The sequence below is a fragment of the Coenobita brevimanus genome, chromosome 98 (assembly GCF_032717465.1).
Source record: "Coenobita brevimanus isolate Jiangsu-jjx chromosome 98, ASM3271746v2, whole genome shotgun sequence".
In the NCBI taxonomy this organism is placed as follows: Eukaryota; Metazoa; Arthropoda; class Malacostraca; order Decapoda; family Coenobitidae; genus Coenobita; species Coenobita brevimanus.
The window spans coordinates 38,529,746-38,553,399 of record NC_137051.1 but is presented as its reverse complement, the minus strand read 5'-3'; the positions used below and the strand labels follow the sequence as shown (position 1 = coordinate 38,553,399).

The window sequence follows — 23,654 nt, the reverse complement described above, 5'->3', positions numbered from 1 at the left end:
GCTAGTAACTTCAGGACAGTGTTTCTTTACCTTTTTGCTTCTTTTACCCCATGGCACAGTAAGTTAGGCTGATACTACCCCATCCTTCTGAAACTGAGAGATACAGTAGAAAAACATAATGGTACAAGTAATGTATTTTTCCATGTGATTATAAAGGATATAGAAAGAACTCAGCATACGGTTTTCAGCTACTTAAGTGTTTTCAGTGGAATATACACTTGGTTAGACTACTAGTGTGATGGGTGAAACACTATCTTTAATATTTTTTTCTTTTTTTTTTATGAGTGGCACAGTTAGAGGCAATAGCATCACGTGTCATAGTCTATATGCAGCCTGTTATATATATATATATATATATATATATATATATATATATATATATATAACAGAAAAGCGTACCTCACAGTGGTATGTAGCTGCAAAACGCGTCAGGGTCCTGCTTACTCACAATGACAGAGTGGTATTTTTACCAAGCCTTATCCAAAAAGTAGCCGGATCCTGCTCATGGTAAACTCTTATTGTCTTATAGAAAAAGAAAAAAATAAACATTGCTGAGCAATGTCTTACCGATATTCCCCCATTGAAAAGGCAAAATTACCCCTTTGGGGGTAATTACCTCCAGGTTAAGAACCATTTGTGCCGGGATGGGGTTGGTGATAGCCAATACCCTCTTCAGGCACAAAATGATCCACAGGTATACGTGGCGAGTGATAAGAAGGGTGGGTGGTGAACTGAATGAACGAAAGGCAATGATTGATTATGTGTGTGTGGATGATAGAATGAGAAGGTGTGTAATGGATGCAAGAGCATATAGAGGTTGGTGGATTGGACTTTCTGACCACCACTTGGTGGTGGTGAAATGAAGTTGGGGAATAGAAGAAGGGAAGGACAGGAGGAAGTAGTACTTACAAGGAGGGTGGAAGGGTTCCAAAAGGATGGAAAAAGGCAGAATATAAGAGAGAAGTGGAGGAGCGATTGGGTAAATATGTTTTGGAGCAGATGGGGGACGTGGAAGGTGTGTCCAAGATATTCACAGAAAAAATCTGAGCAGCATATGAGGTGTGTGGTGTGTGGGGTGAAGAGAAGACGAAAAAGGGTGCAAGGAACAGCATGGTGGAATGAAGAGATGGGACAAAGTGGCGCAAAACAAGAAAGCATATAGTGAATGAATGAGAAACAGGGACGTGGAAGAAGTTGCGAGACGGAAGAGAAAGTTATATGAAGAAAGGAAGAGAGGTGAAAAGATTAGTAAGAGAGAGAAGGAAGAGAGTGGACGAGGAATTTGGAAGGAATTTGAGTGTAAAGTGAAGGGAATGTAAGAAAATGTTCTGGAAAGAGGTAAAGAGAATTAGACCGGGTGTTAAAGAAGTTAGTCGGGGAGTGAGAGGTAAAAATGGTAGATTACTAGTGGGAATGGGAGAAAAAGCGAGCAGATGGAGGGAACACTTTAAGGTACTATTGAACATAGAGAATGAAAGTAGAGTATAAGTGGCTGGGAGAAGGAAGGATGTGAGAAGAGAGGAAGAAATCCGTAGGATGGAAGTTGTGGAAGCAAAGAAGAAAGTCAAAATGGGGAAAGCCCCAGGAAATGATGGACTGTGTGGTGAAATGTTGAAGCATGGGGGAGAGATAGTAGTGGAATAGATGTGGAAGATGTGCGCTGTGCAGATTGGACTGGGAGGAAGGTAAAGTCCCTGCGGATTGGAAGTCAGGTATAATTATTCCCCTGTAAAAAGGAAAGGGGGGGGGAGAAGAAGTGTATGGTAATCATAGAGGCATTTGTCTTCTTAGTGCAATAGAAAAAATTTATGGTAGGAAACTTACTGGCTGAGTTAGGGAAATAACAGAGGAATTAGTTGGAGAAGAACAGGGAGGTTTTATAAAGAGCAGACTTTGTGGATATTCATTCCTAGATCTTTAGTGGAAAAGTTTCTAGAGGAGGGAAAGAAGTTGTCTGCGGCCTTCATGGATTTGGAGAAAGCATATGGCAGGGTGGATAGCCATGGATTGTGGAAAGTATTAAGAATATATGGAGTAAATGAGACGTTAGTGAATGCCGTGAAGAGTGTGTATGAGGGTGCTAATTAGGCTGCAGTGTTTGTGGATAGTGATCTGAGTGAATTTTTCAATTTGAAGGTTCGATTGAAACAGGGATGTGTCATGTCTCCATGGTTTTTCAATCAATTTATGGCTAGGGCTATAAAAGAGATACAAGGCAAAGCGACCCTAATGAGAAAGGATAGTGTTTGGAAACTCCCTGTATTGTTGTTTGCAGATGATACTGTGTTGTTAAGTGAAGACGAAAGGGAGCTACAAGGCTTGGTTAATGAGTCTGGGAGAGTGTGTAAGAAACGGAATCGAAAGGTGAATGTAGGGAAGAGTAAAATTATGGTCTTCGAGAGAAATGAGGTCACTGAAGGTACAGTGTGGTTGAATGAGGAGGATATGGAAAATGTGAGTGCATTTAAGTACTTGGGTAGTGTGATGAGTAAGGACGAAAGTTTAGAGGGTGAAGTGCTTGAAAGGGGTATGACAAGGAATAAAGGTTGATGGTTCTTTGAAAGCAGTGATAAGGTACAGGGAAGTGAGCATGGAAGTGAAAAAGTTAATGCAAGACAGTATTATGATATCAGCTCTAACGTATGGGAGTGAAGCTTGTACCTTGTTGGAGGCAAGGCCCGGAGGAACATACGTCAAGAGTGAGAGCAGTGGAAACAAGTTATTTGAGAGTAGCATGTGGAGTCACATGGAGAGACAGATAAATTAGGAAGTGAAAGAGCGGATGTGGATGTGATAGGAAGCGTTAGGAGAAACACATTCAGGTGGTTTGGCCATGTGGATAGGATGGAGAGCGAGAGACTGACGAGGAGAGTGTATGTGAGTGAGATGGAGGGGGGAGAAGGAGGGGGAGGCCAAGGATGAGATGGAGGGATGGAGTGGAGAGGTACTGCTGTAGAGGGCAAAACCATTTTGAAGACTAGCAGTGATAGCATATATATTTTGATGAGCCAAGAGAAGTGTGCCTGCCTATAAATACTAGGATTTAATTACATACATATTTTAAAGGAAAAAAAATAACCTGCTATTTTTTTATAGCTTACCCTCCTTTTATCACACAACACGAATGCAGTCAGCGAAGATACAACATAGTGGCGTACGTCAAAAATTATCGCAAAATTCTAGAGATTTACTCTCCCTTTGGAATTTATGTTTTAAGGGCAGTAAGCCATGTAATCAATTACAGCACAAGACGGAAACGTTCTCATGAAGTCATCTATGAATAAACTACAGTACAACATTTCTATTCAATCCTATATTAATTTTTGCTTTTAAATTTTTTCTTGTCCGTGTGGATGTATTAATGTCTTATGTTTTATTTTTCAATACCAATATGCATTTATAAATATTGTTTTACGAGGACTGTAGAAATGCTCAAGTAAAAAGAACCTACGGAGAACAGGATATCGATGTACAACAACATCGTGTCTTTAGTGTAGGCGACGGGCAGTGCGTCCGTGGCAGAGGACGGAATTTTCTAATTTATTGTCACGTCACAATGAGGTAAGAATTTCTGGGAAGGAACTGGGACTGCGTCTAATACATACCAATACTCAAGAAGCCTGTCAGTATTGTAAAGTGGCCTGGGATGCTATAAATTGAGTTCAATAAGAAACACAAAGGCAGACGCGTATCGTTTACCTTTTTCTGTACTGTTAAAGGTGGTTTTGTATCATGAATTGACTAAAAATTGCCATACGTAAAGCACGGTTCGTTTTGACAATCCAGCCATTTTTTGTGGGCGTTAAACATTTGCTATTGTACCTTCTAGAATGCCATTACAAAGTTAACCATCAGCATTGAGAGGAAGTAGTTCAAGTGGAATAGATAAAAATTTGTCAAAGGAATGTGCAGCCGATACCAAGGCTAGATTCAGTCGGTATCATAGCTTGGTTCTGGGATCTCAGGGTTTCATTATTTCGTATAAAGGATGTAGCTTTTGCGCGGTTTAGTGTGGTTAGTCAGTTTGGGTTTGGATGCTGTTGATTCTTTTATCATGATGCTAATGTTAGGTAAAGTCTGAAGGATGCTACGATGGTATTATTGCATCTTTTGCCGATATTCTTTTGTTTATTATTGTTTTGAGCAGTCTTGGCACTCAGGATTTTTTTGTTTTAACTTGCATTGACTTTATGAGGGGATCTTTTCTATGGCTTTTCTGTTGCTGATGCATCATTTTGTATTTGGTGAATAGTGAGGGAAGATTCTCTGGCTCCTACATTGTTTGGTTATCACAGAAGCACAGAAATTTGTATCCCAGTTTAGACCTAGGAACTGGAGAATCCCCACCATTTGTATATATATGCTGCCGTGTAGTAAATGAAGCATTTCCTTTAGAAAGGTCTTAATTATAAAGAGATCTGCCCCAAATTGATCAGATAGTGTAAAAAACTGCCCCCCCTCAAAAGAAAAAAAAAAAAAAAATGGAATAAATATGGGCATTAGTCTATCTATCTATCTATCTATAGCCCGACGCCCTAATCCCGCAAAGGGTGGCCGCAGACAAAACGCCTCCAAGTCACTCTGTCACCCACCATTTGACTACCCTCCCCCCAACTCACCCCCCCCTCCCTCATATACCTCTCAACTCCATCCCTCCACCTCATCCTCGGTCTACCCCTCCCTCTCCCTCCCTCCACCTCACCCACATACACCCTCTTAGTCAGTCTTTCACTCTCCATCCTCTCCATATGTCCAAACCACCTCAGTGTATTTCTCCTAATCTTCTCAACCACATCCACATCTACCCCACAACGTTCCTTCACTTCTTCATTCGTCAACCTGTCCCTCCACGTCACTCCACATGCTCCTCTCAAGTAACTCATTTCCACTGCTCTCACTCTTGACTTGTTCCCCTCTTGCAAGGTCCACGCCTCGCTTCCATACGTCAGGGCATTAGTGTACTGTCAAAAACTGCAAATTTTGTCTTATTTTTTATACAGTATTTAGTTATGCCATACAGGTATACTTCAGTATAGAGTACCCCTAGATGCGATACCCTGGCTTAACAATGGGGGTAGAAATACCACCATTCCCCACCTAACGATGGCCAAACCCTGGTTTAACAATGGGTTTTTATTTTTTAAAACCAATTTTGATGATATTTTAGATTAAAACTGTTTAGGTTGATTTATAAACTGTTTTAGACTTAGATTAATGTGTTTTTGCCGTAGGTGGGGTGAGCATTGTCATTTTCGGGTACAGTTTACTAAGCTTGATTTTTTCCAGACGTATTTGATGATTTTCAGATCTTATTTGTTGGTTTTAGTGAGTTATTTACAGGTGTTAGGCTTAGGTTTAGCTTCATTTACAGCTGTTAGGCCTTTTAGATTGGTTTTAAACTTGTTTTTGGACTCATTTGGGTGAGTTTTGGACTTGGTTGGGGGAAACCCAGGGCTGAAAAATGCATCCAATTACAGTACTTTACATGTTAAATCTACCCAGTTATATGATACCCCACTTAATGATCGGTTTTTACCTAACCAACTGCATCATTAAACCAGGGTATACCTGAAATATATGGTACCATGATATATGATACCCCTAGGTGCGATACCCCGGCTTAAAGATTTTGGGTAGAAATACTGTACCACCATACCCCTCCTAATGCTGGCCAAACCCGGTTTAATGATGGGTTTTTATTTTTTTTTTAACCGATTTTGATGACATTTTAAACTAAAATTGTGTGTTCAGGTTGATTTATAAACTGTTTTTAGACTTAGATTAATGTGTTTTAGCCATAGGTGAGGTGAACATTGTCATTGTGCGGTACAGTTTACTAAGCCTGATTTTTTCCATACATATTTGGTGATTTTCAGATTTTGTTTGTTGGTTTTAGTGAGTTATGTACAGGTGTTAGGCCTAGGTTAGCTTCTTGTACTGCTCTTAGGTCATTTAGATTGGCTTTAAACTTGTTTTGGGGCTTGTTTGGGTGGGTTTTGAACTTGGTTGGGGGTGAAACCCAAGGCTAAAAAATGCATCCCATTACTTTATATACATGTTAAATCTACCCCAGTATAAGATGCCCTGCCTAATGATGGGTTTTTACATAACCAATTGCATCGTTAAACCAGGGTATACCTGTATGTACTGTATCTGTAGGATGACCACACTGAAGCAGTTGCTTACCTGTAATCAGCAGGTTGCTTGGCCAGACAGCTTAGGATTAAGCAACAGCAGCAACTTGTTCACCACCATTCGACAAGACCGGGTCGACGGCGGTGGCGGTTAACTCATCACCCTGGTACACAAATCCATCAACTTTGCAGATACCAGGGCACACACAAAGTCACTTCTCCCCCCACATGACACCACAACAGAAATACAATCAGTTAAAATACACACCGGTAACAAATCACACATAACAATCGCTAACACATACATTCCCCCCCAGTCGTCCCCCACAGTACCACACAATTTCTCTTCACAGATACACCACATCACTAACATACCCAACATCATTCTGGGTGGTGATTTCAATGCGAAGTCGTCGGCCTTGCATGTCAACAATCTTTACACTGACGGAGGGCTGGTTCTACAATCCCAGACAGATCATCTTTTCATACTGAACAATCTAGACCAACATACCCATATCCCACACCAAGTCCTCTTCCTCCCATCATATCCAGACATCACCTTCTGCTCCCCAAACCTCGCCCCCACTACATCATGGAGAGTGGTCAAAACCCTAGGTTCTGATCACCTCCCAATCATCATCACTACCAAAACGACAATCACCTCAGCTGGCCACAAACACACATACACTAATTATGAGAGAGCCAACTGGGAGGCCTTTGTAACTGAAACAGAACAACATTTTGAAACACTAAACATTATACCCATCACAAACACCAACACCGCTGTGCACACTTTCAATACAATTATACAAAATGCAGACAAAAGACACATCCCTAGAGGCAACAGAAAGAGACACAACCCCAACTTCACACCAGAAATTCAAGGCCTCATCAGACAATGGGACACACTGCGACACTCCCCAACACCCCGTACACAAGACACCATACAACAAATACAAGAACTCAACACTCAAATAAACAATAAAATATCAGAACAGCAAACACTAAACTGGAAAAATTACCTCCAAACACTTGACCACAAAACAAACATCAGCAAACCCTGCAAAACACTAAACAGCATTACACTTTCCATCAGCAACACCACACAATCACATGCTGCCATCACAACAACAGACAACATCCCCTCAAACAAACAACAAGCAAACACTCTCATCAACCACTTTTCACAAGTCAGCCATCTAAACCCCCATCCCGAAGACCGACGTATCATCCGATGTAAGAGACAGTTCCCCACAGACCCAGACTACGCACCTTTCACTTACAACTAGACGAAGCACATCATTAACAGCCTCAAGCACTCATCTGCCTGTGGACCAGACAACATGAGCAACATTCACCTTAAACACCTTGGACCACAAGGCATACAAGCGCTCACCAACATACCAGACTACAGCTACTCACACAACATAGTACCCAACATCTGGAAGCATGGCATTATCATCACTATCCCTAAACCCAAGAAAGATCCCATGTTACCCTCCTCACACCGCCCCATCACACTCCTCTGCACCCCCTCTAAAGTACAGAACGACTGGTACTACAACTAGTCACACCTCACATTCCCCTAGCCCAGTCACAACATGGCTTTAGGCCACTACACTCCACAAACACCCTTCTTACGGACCTTACATAGAGAGTTTTCGATGGCATGAATTCAGCTAGGCCACCACACAGAACACTCCTAATCATACTAGACTTTAGCAAAGCTTTTGATGCCATCCCCCGCCACAACCTCACAAACATGCACAATAACACAAAAAGATGGCTGGCAAACTACTTAGCAGGCAGATTTGCACATGTAACATTTGCCGGCCAGTCTTCTAACATCAGAAACTTCACAAACAGCATCCCCCAAGGATCTGTTTTGTCCCCTACACTCTTTAACCTATACATGCACGACATTCCTACGCCACAGATACACATAGCTTCCTATGCAGATGATATAACACATGTATGCACCAAAATGCAAACACAGCTGCACACATCATTCAACCTTACCTCAACACACTACACGAATGGTTCACTACAAACAGGCCCAAATTAGCCCCAACCAAATCTACAGTGACCCTTCTCACAAACTGGACAGCAGAACACAGTCGCATCGCACACCTCACCAAAAACAACACTCCCCCTCCCCCCCACACACACACAAAGTAATAGGATTGCAGGTACGAAAGTGGTACACAAACAGGATGGAAGAAAAAGGAGGAAGTTAGTAGAACCATGTCATGACAGGTATATAGACAAGATGATAAAGTTGATGTACTCAAATGTGGATGGAATGGTATCTAAATTACTAGAGATGAATGATTATGTCAGAGAAAATGAACCACAAATAATATGCCTAACTGAGACAAAATTAACACCAAGGATATCCAATGACATACTAAACTTAGAGGAATACAATATATGGAGAAGAGACAGAAATTTAAAAAAAGGAGGAGGAATTATAATATTAACTAAGAAAAATTTAAAAGTCAAGGAAATAAACCTAGATATACCATCACAAGTAGAACTGATTGCAGTAGAGATCGACACATCTGAAGGTAAAGTAATTGTAGCCAATTTGTATATGCCACCCAGATCAAACACATGGGAAGGAGACGAATATGAGGACCTGGCAGAGAGTACAGTTCAGAGTATAAGATCCTTGCTACATAAAATGGAAGAGAAATCGGAAAGAATTATACTAACTGGGGATTTCAATACAAATATAAATTGGAATACTCTAGATATAAATAGCCAAGAAAGCTGTTGGGACCAAAAGCTCCTGGATCTCATACAAGAGTTTTTCTTAATGCAACATGTGAGGGAAACCACTAGAAAAAGAGGACTTGATGTACCTTCAGTGCTAGATCTAATATTTACTAGGCAAGAAAATGACATTGACAGTTTAATATATCACCCTCCACTCGGCAAAAGCGATCATGCAGTACTAAATTATAACTTCAGGATAGCATATGACATAGTAAACAGCAATGACAGTTACAAAAAGAGACTAAACTATAAAAAGGGAAATTATCAAGACCTAAAGGAGTATTTCTTGGAAGTTGATTGGGAAAATGAGCTTAGAGGACAAGATTTAAATGCTGTATATAAAAAATTTTGTGAATTTTATGAAATAGGAGTCCAGAAGTACATCCCACAGCACAAAGAAGCAGATAAGAAAATACAGAAATGGTTCAGTACAGAATGTAAAAAATCAAAAGAAAGAAGAGATTTGTTGTGGAATAGATACAGAAGACACAATAGTGAACGGGCGTATAATAATTACAAACAGGCAAGAAACGACTATACAAGAATAAGGAGGGAAGCCCAAAAACAGTTTGAGGAGGATATAATAAATAAAAGTAGTGATCAACCAAAGCTGTTTTACAGCTATATCAGAAGCAAAACCAAAGTAAAAGACATAATACAATCCATCACGGACGAGGGAATCACTTATACACAAGAGAAAGATATTTGTGAAGCACTAAATAAGAATTTCCAATTAGTTTTTACAGAAGAAAAAAATTTTGAGAGGGAATATGTAGAACACGCATGTCCACACATACTACCAGATATACAAATAGCAGAAAAAGTAATACAAGAGGAGTTAAGTAGATTAGACAGAGGAAAAGCAAGTGGTCCTGATGAAATTTCATGTTGGGTGTTACGAGAATGTGCAAAGGAGTTAAGTAAACCATTATTTTTAATTTTCAAGAAATCCTTGAGTCGAGGGAAACTACCTCTATCTATCTATCTATCTATCTATAGCCCGACGCCCTAATCCCGCAAAGGGTGGCCGCAGACAAAACGCCTCCAAGTCACTCTGTCGCCCACCATTTGACTCCCCTCCCCCCAACTCACCCCCTCCTCCCTCATATACCTCTCAACTCCATCCCTCCACCTGATATTTGGAAAAAAGCAAATATAGTCCCCTTATTCAAGAAAGGAAATAGACAAAATCCTCTCAACTACCGACCAGTATCACTGACCAGTGTTGTAAGCAAGGTATTAGAAAAACTTATAAGAAAAGCTTGGGTAAATCATCTAGAAGAACACAGTATGATAACAGAAAGACAGTTTGGTTTCAGAAAAGGAAAATCATGTTACTACTCTGTTGAGCTACTATGACAGAGTAACAAACACAATACAGGAAAGGGAAGGATGGGTGGACAGTATCTATTTAGATTTCAAGAAAGCTTTTGACACAGTACCACAGCAAAGACTTTTATGGAAGCTGTACCATCAAGGAGGAATTCGAGGCAAACTGTTTTGTTGGATGCAAGACACTCTCATAAAAAGAGAAATGAGGACAGTACTAAGAGGAAACTACTCATCATGGAAAGAAGTGACTAGTGGAGTACCACAGGGTTCGGTGCTGGCACCAATCATGTTTCTAGTGTACATAAATGATGTAAACAGTAACACTGGAAATGAGAGCTATCTGAATATGTTTGCAGATGATGCAAAACTACAAAGGAGAATTACTAGCACAGACTCTTGTAGGGAGCTACAAGAAGAATTAAATAAACTTCATGAATGGAGTAGTACATGGCAAATGGAATTCAATGTGGACAAGTGTCATGTAATCAAGTTTGGTAAAAGTGGAAAAAGACCTGATTAGGATTATAAGTTAGGAAATAAAACCCTATACACATCAGAAGGAGAGAAAGACCTAGGTGTGATTATCAATAACAGACTATCTCCGGCTGACCACATCAGCAAGAAGGTACGGAACATGTATACACTGCTTGCAAATATGAGAATAGCATTCACATACATAAATGAAGACATGCTAAGAAGGATAATAACATCATTCATTAGACCAACCCTGGAATATGCATCAATAGTCTGGAGTCCTCATCTCAAAAAGCATATAGACAAGATTGAAAAAGTTCAAAGGGCCGCTACAAGATGGATACCGAGCTTAAGGGACCTAAGCTACGAAGAAAGACTAAATAAACTGAATCTACCAACACTACAGGAGAGAAGGAAAAGAGGTGACATGATAATGCTATATAAGTGCATATCAGGAAAGGAGAAAATAGACAAAAATGATTACTTAACATATGGAGAAGCATCAGCAAGAGAACACTGCAAAAAACTGCATAAGAAGAGAGGTGATAAAGACGTAAGGAAATTCAGTTTCCCAAACAGAGCAATTGATCAATAGAATGCACTACCGAATGAAATAGTGTGTGCCAAAACAATTCACAAATTTAAGGATATGTATGATAAATATGGTCTAAGACACAGGACAATACGAGCTTGACTCATTCCTGTAAAGATACAATTAGGTAAGAACAATTAGGTAAGAACACACACACACACACACACACACACACACACACACACACACACACAAACACACAAAATCCTTGGTGTAACATACAATACATCAATGTCATTTGAACAACACATCACAAACATTAAAAATAAAATAACACCAAGACTAAATATTTTGAGGTCTCTTGCCCATACAACATTCGGACACAACAAAGAAACCACCACCACAGTATACAAACAATACATATGTTCAGTGATGAATTATGCCAGCCCTGCCTGGGCTTCTAACCTCACCAAAACACACTACAACACTCTACAGACCATACAGAACAATGCCCTAAAGGTAATCACAGGCTGCACAGCTACTACACCCACAGACCACCTACATCAAGAAACCAAAGTCCCTCAAAGTCAAGGATCACCTAATCTCGAGAGGCACCCAATTTTTTGCTGCAGCCTCCACAAACCCACAACATCCACTATATTACATGGCAGCACATCCACCTGCACCAAGGAACATCAAAACAACACCCAGCACACGATACCATACACAAATACTGTCATCTCTACCCCCTCGCCCACCTCAGACCAGCTTCCAGAAGCATATCCACACTCAGATCACTCGCCACTCCATTCAGTCACTTAAAGACAACACACAGCTGCATGCACGGCCTCCTGACATCCACCCTTCTGAATCCTATCTCCCTCGTGAGGACAGGGTCCACCTGGCCAGGCTGAGATGTGGGCACCATCCAGCCCTCTTAAGCTACCAGAAGAGGCTGGATGACTCTGTTGCTGATGCCTGTCCAGGATGCAATACAGCACCCCATACTATTAAGCACATTATGGAAGACTGCATTGCACACAATCACCTACGCTCTTTGAGAGCTTTGTGGGAAAGCCTGGTCTCGGCCATGGCCTTCCTAAGGGACTCGGGGCTGTTCAGCCAGACTACCTAGGGAACAACTACTACTACTACTACTACTTGTTCATGTCTCTCCCCCTTCCAGATTCCTAAATGGCTATAGTTTTAGACCATTTGTATCACAGTTCATGCATCCCCCTTCCCCTTAAAAGAAGAAGAAAAAAAGAAAAAGTCCTCATGGGTTTGGGACCAAGTTCCATGTTCATGTCAGCTTAAGAGGCTTGTAACACCTCTTCTTAACTTATTTATATTACCTGTTTCATCATAATATTGTCATGTATGCCTCTTAGAGCTTTTTAATATTAACTTCATATAAAAATCACAGATGAGACTATTAACCTGTCTTGTGCAGAAATAAGCTTGTAAGGAGGAGGTGTCAGAAAACCTCCCCGGTGACAGGTTTATGGGCTCAGATCTACAGTATCGGCAAAAAAGATTGTCACATTGGCCACTACAGTATGTGAGCCGTATGATGTGTCTGAGTTATTTGCCATTACAGGCTACAGAGAGTTTAAACAGGTTAATCCTATAAGGTACTTAGCAACCAACAAGGGTAGCTATGAGACAATGCTTCCCCACCACCCCACCACTTCAGTGCCTCTGTTTGTGGAGGTAAACGTTTGATTAGCCACTGCTATTATAGGACTCATTTTTTAAGTTCTCCCTACGTGTCAAGTGGGGTTGGTGGAGGATTAGTGCCCCTCCCTGTAAAAACAATTAACTCTAAGCCCTTGGCCACCCCGTTTGGGATACATGGCGTCTGGCAATGAATGAATGAATTTTTTAAGCCAGTGTCTTACCATGTCACTCAAGTATCTCAGCTTGGAGGAGAGAGTTTGTCTATTTATCCTCAGAGAGCAGAAAGTGCAGATATATATAGGAAATTTGTGCCTGCACCAGACACTTAAAGTCCGTCATTGCCACCACTCGCAAACTGCCACCCTGAGTCATCCGCACCCATAAACCTACCCCTGGATATCCTAGGAAGACTCCTCTTTCATGAACATGGTGAGGTACAGGATAAGAAATGAGCCTGATGACTGCTTTCACTTGAATGTTTCAGGTGGTAAAAAATCAGTCTTCCCCTGGACACAGTCAGAGAGGGGCACTGAGGTGAGGGGGAAGCATTGCCTGATACCCTTGCTGGCAGCCAAATGCAAGATTAACCTGCCTGAACTCTTGGTTGCCTGAGAGTGGCAAAAACTCAGACAAATTAAACTGGCCCTTTTAGTGGCCACTGTAGCTTTTTTTTTTTTTTTTTTTTTTTTTTTCTCCAAATACTGCAGGAATTTGAGTGATTTATAGTTTAAATGATTGTCAGAATCATTTGATTTATAATAATAAACCATTGGCAAAACTCAAGTCATGGCAAGCTGTTGCACCATATACTAAGGTTAGGTTTGTTGGATACGGTATATATAATTTCCAAAATATATGCTTGTGTTGGAGGATATGTAAGCCATTTTGTCATTTTGTATAATTTCCTTAAAAACAGTGTTTTTGCTTATATGAGAGGATAAATTTGAATACAATATGCTAGAAATAATTGCATTTACGTAATGAATCTCTGTGAAAACTCATATCTGTTCGCCATACGATGGTGTGGCTTTGTTTAGATTTTGAGGTTAAATTCTTAAAAGCCCAAAGCTGTAATGCAGAACTGTAGTGGAAAGGTATGATGTTGGGCTGGCCTGATGACGTGCTGTATGGTACTTGTGCTATGTGGTCCTTTCCTTTGATAATGTTTGTGTGGACTGTGTCGGTAAGTACAGTGCTTTAACCCCTTCACGCTGATTGTATAATTACCTCCTAGCATATTCCTGCTAGTGGTAGTTGGTGGCGACCATCATCCACTCACTTGATGTAGTGCTGCCTACTTCTTCCTTAGTTTTTATCATTCTTTTTCTGTGCCTGCCCTCCTCTCTTCCTATTTCTCCCATCTTTCCTGTCACTACTTACTGCTTTTCTTTCCGTTACAGGTGGCTTTACATTGAGTGACAATCCAAATGGTTTCCTGTAAGCCAAGAAACCATTTACAACGCTGGGTGGCAACCATATAACCAAACCATACGTGCTTCCTACGTGTCAAGTGGGTTGGTGGAGGGTTAGTGCCCCTCCCTGTAAAACAAATAACTCAGAGTCAAATGGCCACCCCGTACGGGATTATGGCGTCTGGCAATAGATAGATAGATAGATAGAAATTCCTGCTACAGTACTGACTCTCCATATCATTCAGCTTAAGAGAGGCCTGTCAAAGTACTGTAGACTTGTTAGATATAACCTTCATCAATCCCTTCACAACTAGAGCACTCTTTTAAGTTGACTTTGATCATTTGGTGATGGCTAGAGTACACCTTAAAAATATAAGGTATATGTCATCATTGTCAAAGAGGTAAACCTGTATAATAATATATGATACAGTAATGACTAATTGTTTGATTTTTGATAATTTGATAATATACTCCTGCTATTTAATTTCAGTTCCGATGAATTGACTTTATCCAGCATATCAAATGATGAGCTGAAAGTTGGTGAAGAAAAATCCAGGTCACGGTCAAAGGAACGTCGCCACAAACACAAGAAGAAGCACAAGCGCCACTCTCACAAACACAAACACAGGCATAAGTCATCCTCCAGGAAAGAAAGGTGAGGCATACATGCTAGATTTTATGCTGCGAAATGAATAAATAGTGTAATGGTTCAGGAACTTATACAGAAGTCTGATTTCTGTCATACTGGTATCAGTTTCCTGGAACTGGAGAATACATACCGGTACTGGTCCTAGCAGTCCTATTTGTAAGTTGGGGATGTGTTCCATTATAGACCTTATGACTTTTTCCAAACAACTGGTGATGTAAATGGTGGAGAAACTGGTAGATAAACTTCTTTGGGATTATAATATCCAGTTTGTTTTGAAGCTACTGTGAACATCAGATGAAAAAAGATAATCAAATAATGTTGTGCAATGACTTACTTTGCTGTCCATGTATTTCCTGCATGTTAAGGGGATAGGGGGGTGAGATATACAGATGTTTCAACTTCCTGTAGCATGAATGAAGGAGGACAGACTACAGAAGAAGGGCATCTTTAGCCTGTAGTAAACTGGGTTCACATTCAAATGAACCTGGGACGACAGCAACAATATTACTATACTATATTATGATCAACATCGTATTGTTTATAATGGCTCCAGCGTGTTTGCATGCATCAACCTCGGTCACCTGATGGTGGCTTTCCAGTTTGAGTGTGACCTCAGGGGTAAGGGACTGAATAGGGATGCTGCCAGAGATCAACCAGCAGGGAGAGCCGCCATTAGGTGACCAAGGCCAACGCACGCAAGCATGTTGGAGTCTTCAAAAACGAAATGAAACGAAGAGATGACTTCATTAGCTACCTGGCATAGCATGATTGACAATGGAAGCACTGTTTAGCAGTGACTTTGAGCATTAATCTAACACTAGCTGCATCACACCACGTCACTTAGTCATCAAAGTAGACACACTTGAATGAACGTGTGTTTAGTGCACTTAGCGATAAGTTTCAAGTTGAACAATGAAGGATCTTGATGAAAATGTGTTTGCATGAAATTCTGTTTCAGATTGGGAAAAACTTTTACAGAGATTATTCAGATGTTGCAACAGGCTTATGGGGAGAATTATTTGTGCAGTACGCTATGTCACAAGTGTTTACAGCTATTCAAATCAGGAAGAACATGCACCAAAGATGATCCCAAATCTGGATGGCTTTCCTCATTAAGAGTTTTACCTGGACTTTCTGAAGCATTTAAGGGAGGCAGTGTGAAGAAAGAGGCCAGCGGTGTGGACAAACAAAACCTGGATTCTGCTTCATGATAATGCGCCTGCTCACGTGTTGCCCTTTTGCGTGACCTTTTGCGAAGCACAAGACAACTATTGCTCCCCATCCACCTTACCCTTTGGATTTGGCCCCTGCAGAATTTATTTTGTTCCCAGAGTTGAAATCCTCCCTGAAAGGTTGCCGATTTCAGATGATAGAAGAGATACAGGGAAATTCGCCAAGTGCACTAAGTACATGTTCACTCAAGTGCGTGTACTTCAGTATCTAAGTGACATGGTGTGATGTGGCCACTGTTAGACTGAAGCTAGTCACCACTACACAGTGTTCCCATCACGATCACACTACGCTGGGTACCGTAGCTAGTTGGTGCACTATTTAAAAAGTTTGGTTTCTTTTTGGACAGACCTCATGTGTGGGTGTGTATCTATCTATCTATCTATTGCCAGACGCCTCAATCCCGTTTGGGGTGGCCACAAACAAATCGCCTCCAAGTCGCCCTGTCCCCCGCCATTTCACTCCCCTGCTCCCAACTCACACCCCCCTCTCTCATATACCTCTCCACCCCATCTCTCCATCTCATCCTCGGCCTCCCCCTCCCTCTTTCCCCCTCCACCTCACTCACATACACTCTCTTCGTCAGTCTTTCACCCTCCATCCTCTCCACATGGCCAAGCCACCTCAGTGTGTTCCTCATAACGCTTCCTATCACATCCACATCAACACCACAACGCTCCTTTATATCCTCATTCGTCAGCCTGTCTCTCCATGTGACTCCACAGGCTCCTCTTAAATAACTCATTTCCACTGCTCTCACTCTTGACTTGTGTCCTTCCAACAACGTCCAAGCTTCACTTCCGTACATTAGAGTTGGTATCACAATACTGTCATGTAGTAACTTTTTCACTTCCATGCTCATTTCCCTGTTTCTTATCACTGCTTTCAAAGAACCAGCAACCTTTCTTCCCTGCTGTACCCTTTCAAGCACTTCACCCTCCAAACCTCCATCCTTACTCATCACACTACCCAAGTACTTAAACGTACTCACATTTTCCAATTCCTCACCATCCAACCTCGCTGTACATTCACTGACTTCACCTCTCTCAAAGACCATCACTTTACTCTTCCCTACATTCACCTTTAGATTCTGTTTCTTACACACTCTCTCAAACTCATCCACCAAGCCTTGCAGCTCCCCTTCGTCTTCACTCAACAACACGGTATCATCTGCAAACAACAGTACAGGGAGTTTCCAAACACTATCCTCTCTCACCAGGGCCACTCCAACATCCACTACCCTACCTTGTACCTCTTTTATTACCCCATCCATGTACAGATTGAACAGCCATGGAGACATGACACATCCCTGTTTCAACCCAACTATATGTATATATATGGAAAGTTTTTGATGCTGTAGCTGGGAATTGAACCTAAGACCTCCAGATAGTAGTCAGGCACCTTTACCACTACACCATGGCATGATAAAAGCCAAGCCACCTGAATTCTATGAAGAACCAGGTAAATCCATTATGGGAGGATGTTTTTCAATCCCAACCGATATGATGATACATATTTCTGACACGTCAGAATTTTTGCATAGCCTGATGCAGCCCGGCATCTTGTGACTGAAAGACTGGAGGTCGTAGGCAGAAAGACAGACTGATGAAGATGCCTCAGAGTTGAACAGCCAGACATTTTGAATTATGTCTTCCAGTAGAGAGTTAAGCAGAAAAAGAATGGTTGAAGATAGATGGGTGGTTTGTGCCCAGACACAGACCTAAAATTTAGAAAATCTCAGCCTATTGTATTTTATCATTAAAGAATGTTGCAACATCACAGCAGATAGGGACTGCAGAATGTCAGTAAGATGAGGGGAGTTGTTGAAATGAAAAATTCATTGACTGAAGTGACCTGAACGAACCGGAAATGACCCGATTGGACCTGAGTTAACCTGACTGGACTGAACTGGATGTGAGTGAGCCTGCACTGTCCTGCTTGAATGTTGAGTGGTCAGAATGAAAGATATTGGTGAATGTTACTGGATCTAGATAGACCTGGAGTGGCCTCAATTGACCAAATTTTGACTGATTTTCTCAGCATTGGCTCTGAATTGACCTAATAAAAAGCACCCCCTCATTCATTCATAAATTGACCACTAGATGACCAATTAGTAGATGATAAAGGAAAGGTAAGCATTTCATAAGCAGTTTTCATTATTACATTAATGATGTTATGCAGCAGTGCAGGTAGGGAGTTGAAGCTCATGGGTGTGTTCGTAATATATTGAATTAATTCAGCACTGGTATCAGAGTATTATATATTTTTTTCCCAATGAACCAGTAGAAATCTCATCTTTTCAGGTTCTGTCTAGAGTAGATCTTCCGAGTACTCATTTTAAAACTAAGATCATTATCTACAGGAAGCACAAAAAGCACCGGTCAAAACACCGTCAGAAGGACTCTGCAAGTGAAAGTGGGGAGAGTCAGGATGGCGTTGACCTTGAGCTTCTTGATGACCTTTTGGAGGCAGGACTGGAGGAGTCCTCTGCCGGTACCCAGGCAGTTGGTCGACCAGGTGGGCGAGATGTTGAAATTATGCGAGCATCTGCCGGCAATGGGGTGGTGGAGTCCATGAAAATTGTTGTTAACAATCGTAATGGTGCCAGTGATCAGGTGAGTCTCACTGATTACATTAACTTTAACCACTTCACCTAAATGACATGCTTTTATTCTATTCCTGCAAGAGAGGGATGCCTTCACATGGTGGCACCAGTACCGTATAATCGGGTGACTGCACTACCCAGTTGTACGGAGATCTGTCAGCTCCCTCCCAGTCCCCATAAAGGAGGATGGTGGATAACAGAAGGGCAGGGCAGCCTCATCCTGCAGTCCACCAGGTTCACATTCATATAAGCCTGGAACCAGAGCAGTAATGACAATGTCACCTCCAGATAAGACTATTCGGCTTAGGAGAGACTTAGATACAGCCTTCATTAATTTCTTTAGTATGTCTTTCCCCGATTGCATACAATAAGCCTTCCATTTGTGTGGGTACAGTATTCATTATTTCAGTTTGTATGGGGAGCCAAGCCTATACACAGGCAGTCCTTTACATGGTCACAAACATTGTTTTCATGACACTGGAAGTGGAAGAGTAAGTTCGTTTTCGTTTTTAAAGGCTCCAACATGCTTGCATGTGTCGGCCTTGGTCACCTAATGGCGGCTCTCCACGCTGCACGATCCATTGCAGCCTCCCTGTTCAGTCCCTTTACCCTAAGGTCACACCTAATGACCTCGTCCCATGTCTTTCTCGGTCTACCCCTCATAACCCCACCCCCAATATTAACACTTCTCACCTTCCTCACCCAATTATCATCCCCCATCCTCTCCACATGTCCAAACCACCTCAATATACCTCTCCTCATCACAACACCAATACACTCCAGTCCCATCCTACCTCTCAACTCTTCCATTGTAAACCCAGCCCCTTCAGGCCTTGGAAGCAGGGACGCACTGCACATCCACCTAATCATTGTCATTTCTGTACGTCTGAGCCGGCGAATATCTTCCTCCTTCACTGCCCAGGTCTCACTACCATACAGGATTACACTCCTAACACATGCTGCATACAAAGACCCCTTAGCACGTAGGGAGAGCCCTCTCAATGTCAGGAGAGGCAAGAGCTCCCTGAACTTCTTCCAACCACTTCTCACCCTAGCCACAGAGCTAGCTCCAACCCCACCTCCAGCACACAACATGTCTCCCAAATAACAAAACTCTTCCACACACTCAAGAGATTCACCAGCAAGTTCAATCCTTTCACGTCTGACAATCGCCACCTGCTCACCCCGGCACGCCGTACACATAAAATCAGCATTATCTCGCAGTCTACCTCTGATACCACTACATCTCTTATGCACCCATTTATCACACACACCGCACAAGATGGAATTACTTCCCACGCCCTTGTGGCAAACTGCACATGGCCACTCTCCCTCGTCTTTGACAGTACCGCCACCAACCCTAGATATCATCACTTTTGTTTTATCTGCATTTACCCTTAAACCCTTTTGCCCCATACCATCTCTCCACTTCCTAGACCTTTCCTCCGCCTCCCTTTCGTTCTCTGCAATCAGCACCAAATCATCAGCATACAACATCTCCCACAGGAGTCCGTTTCTAAAGTCACGTGAAAGGGCTTCAAGTACCATGATAAACAACATGGGACTCAAGACTGACCCCTGATGCACACCAACATTCACGGAACACTCATCACTCAAATCTCCATTCACTCTCACCTGGGTGTGAGCTCCCACATACATGGCCATAACCACCCTAACCAGCCACTCCTCCAAGCCAAGCTTTCTCATTGCCCACTTCACCACCTCCCAAAGGACTCTGTCAAAGGCCTTTTCCAAATCAACAAAAACAAAATAAAGATCCCTTCTCCTACCAATATATTTTTCCTGAAGCTGTCGAACAATGAATATAGCATCAGCGGTCCCCCTACCTGGCATAAACCCAAACTGCATCTCATCAATATTCACTCTTTCTCTAATCATACCTTCTAAAACTCTCTCCATTACATTCATTTTCTGATCTAAAAGCTTTATACCCCTATAATTTCCTCTTTCCAGGGCATCGACCTTCCCTTTATACACAGTTACAGTTACACTCTTCAGCCAATCATCTGGGACAACACACTCATAAATAATCTTGTTTATCAAGTCAGCGACTAAACTCACCCCTATATCGCCTGAGGCCTTCAACATTTCGGCAGTCAACCCAGACACACCTGCTGCCTTCCCCACCCTCATCCTGCCTATTGCCTCACTCACAGTAGCAGTATCAATCAAAGGCCAAGGGCCAGACACTGGATCTGCTGGCTCCAAACCTTCCCTGTCCCAGTCAAACTCCTCATTCAACAACCGGTTATAATGCTCTCTCCATGCATCTTTAATATCCTCACTGTTCACCACTTCCCTTCCTTCATCATTCTTCACACACTGCTCACCTATAATATCTCGATTATCCCTCTTCACTTGACCTGCCACCCTAAATATATTTTTCTTTTCCCCATGATTTAGGTTATCAAGTAATTGTCTCTGTGACTCAGACTTTGCCCTGTATACCTCTCTTCTAGCCCAACGCTTGGCAGCCAAATATTCCTCTTTGCTACCACCCCTCTTCCATTCCCGGAAAAACCTTCTTTTCTCCTTAACTGCAGCTTCTACACCCTCATCCCACTCCCAAGTTCACTTTATGTCTTGGTGGTCCTCTTGTCCAACCACATGTTACATCAGTAACTCTCAAGAAATTGTTCTTGAGGGCTCTGTACTGTTCATTTACGCCTCTGTCTACAGCTCCCTTTTCAGCCACCACTCTCCTCAACTCGCCATAGAAGGCATCCCTTTCTACTTGGTTTTTCAGCTTCCATATTTTCCTCCTAGGTACATAAGTCCTCTTTTTCATCACTTGTTCTTTAAGCACCATATCACAAATCAATAGTTTGTGCTGCTGCACATACTCCTCACTTCCTATAACTTTAACATCCCCCACTTGGTGACATTGTACCCACATCATGGGTAGATGGGCAATAATAACCCACCACCAAAGCAAACATTACATGACTAGGTCATGGTGTTCCATAATTATTCTCCACATGATCTGTGCATTACAGTTCTGAAGAACATTTTTTTTTTTTTTTTTTAATTTTTTTTTTTTTAATAGCTCAAAAATGACAGGCGTTGAGTGATGAGTGCAGACAATATAAAAGCACCAAGGTCTCTGAACAGGTGATCACTGGACAGGAATAGCCCACCATGAAGACTAACGTTACATTATCGTGAGTCAGTCAGTGCAGTGATACAGCGATCTCTTGTTTATCGCTTGTAATTGGTACCGAACATAGTGCACGATAATGGATTGCACAAAAACAGATACACAGAAACTATGGGATTTAACCAAATTGGTCGCAGACACCTGAAGCTCAAACCCCAGTTTTCCCTTTTACAGGGTGACCCCCCAAAAAACTCCCACATTTCGAAAGGCTGTAGCACTGGCAGTAGTGAGACGGGAGGGGCGGGTCTAGGGTCTGTTGGTAGCCCAACCCCAACCGTCCTCAGTCGCCAACATGGCATGGTCGGGAGCACACCGTGCGTTCGCTGTTGAAGTGTTCTTCACAAACAACCGTTCCGTGATCGCCGTGGAGAGGGCTTTTCGAAGACATTTCAGTATTCCACAGAACCAAAACATTCCAGATCGGAAAACCATCTTGCAGTGGGTTGAGAATTTCAGGGCAACAGGCTCGGCTTTAACAAGATGGAGCTATGGCACACACAGCTCGAAGATCATTGCAAGTGCTGAGGGAAATGTTTCTGGATCAGGTGATCTTTTTACATCATGATGTTGGGTGGCCGGCCCATTTTTCTATGGGGCTACCTTAAATCATGAGTGTATACTCATCGACCCCAAACTCTTGAAGCCCTTAGGGTTGCTATTCAGCAGGATATAGCTGCTGTTCCACCTGACATGACCTGTCGAGCCATGGCAGCCTTCAGAATTCGCCTCCAAGCGTGTATAGACAATGACGGCCACTATTTGAAGGATGTCATCTTTAAAACATGATGAATAAAAACTGTATTGAATGAAGTTTCGTGTGCAAATAATATTTTGATTATCTTGAACCATTTTTTTTCATTTACCTTTGAAATGTGGGAAGTTTTTCTGGGTCACCCTGTATGACAGTTTAGACCCATTAAATACAGTACATAATGTTTACAATCCTTAACTCTTTAACCGCGGGCTTGATTTGCTCTTTCTTGTGGCACCCGCAGGTATATTTGCTCTCTGACAGACTCTCTAAAAATATTTGCCAAAAATCAGTTATTAGTCCTAGAATATTAAAATCACATATGCTTATGGCACATACCTTCAGCTTTCTCCTGCGGTGTTTTTTGAGCCTTCGTCGAGTACCGTAGGACTTGTGGAGACCTCTGAAGTTGGGTAATGAAGTCTCCACTTTACACTTCCCGACAACCCATAATATGATTGCCACAGCCTGATATTATCACTAGAAACATTATTCTATGATTCTCAATTAGTTTGGAATCCATATTCCAAAAAAAAAAAACCCACTGTGAAAGCAATGAAAATTACGAGGGCGTATGACCTTCCCACTTGCGCTAGTTCGCCGCTGGTGTTGTCAATTATTATTCATGAAAACACAGTTTCTATTTCTATTACTATATAACACATATATATATCTACAGTCTTTATCCATAAGTTTCCTTCAGTAATGTCACTGTAGGCATTCAATTTCTTTCAGTAAAATATGTAGCATTCACTTTCTCGTCCTGTATACTAGCATTGAGAGTGAACGTCACTTTCACCTTCACTCTCATAACTCATAGTATTCATACATGCTAGAGTGAAACTTTCACTTTCATTACTCCTAGTATATATATATACTCGTATTCTTATAATACTACT

General features: G+C 41.8%; 1 protein-coding gene across 1 annotated transcript in view; it reads left to right on the top strand.

Moving 5' to 3' along the window:
• Positions 1–3,502: 3,502 nt before the first annotated feature.
• Positions 3,503–23,654, top strand: part of Prp4k (Pre-mRNA processing factor 4 kinase) — a 95,253-nt gene continuing 75,101 nt past the window's right edge. Inside the window, exons 1-3 of the mRNA XM_080283824.1 lie at positions 3,503–3,561; positions 14,833–14,997; positions 18,584–18,836. Coding sequence (XP_080139950.1) covers positions 3,557–3,561; positions 14,833–14,997; positions 18,584–18,836 — 423 coding nt within the window. The 5' untranslated portion in view covers positions 3,503–3,556. The remainder of the gene's footprint in view (positions 3,562–14,832; positions 14,998–18,583; positions 18,837–23,654) is intronic.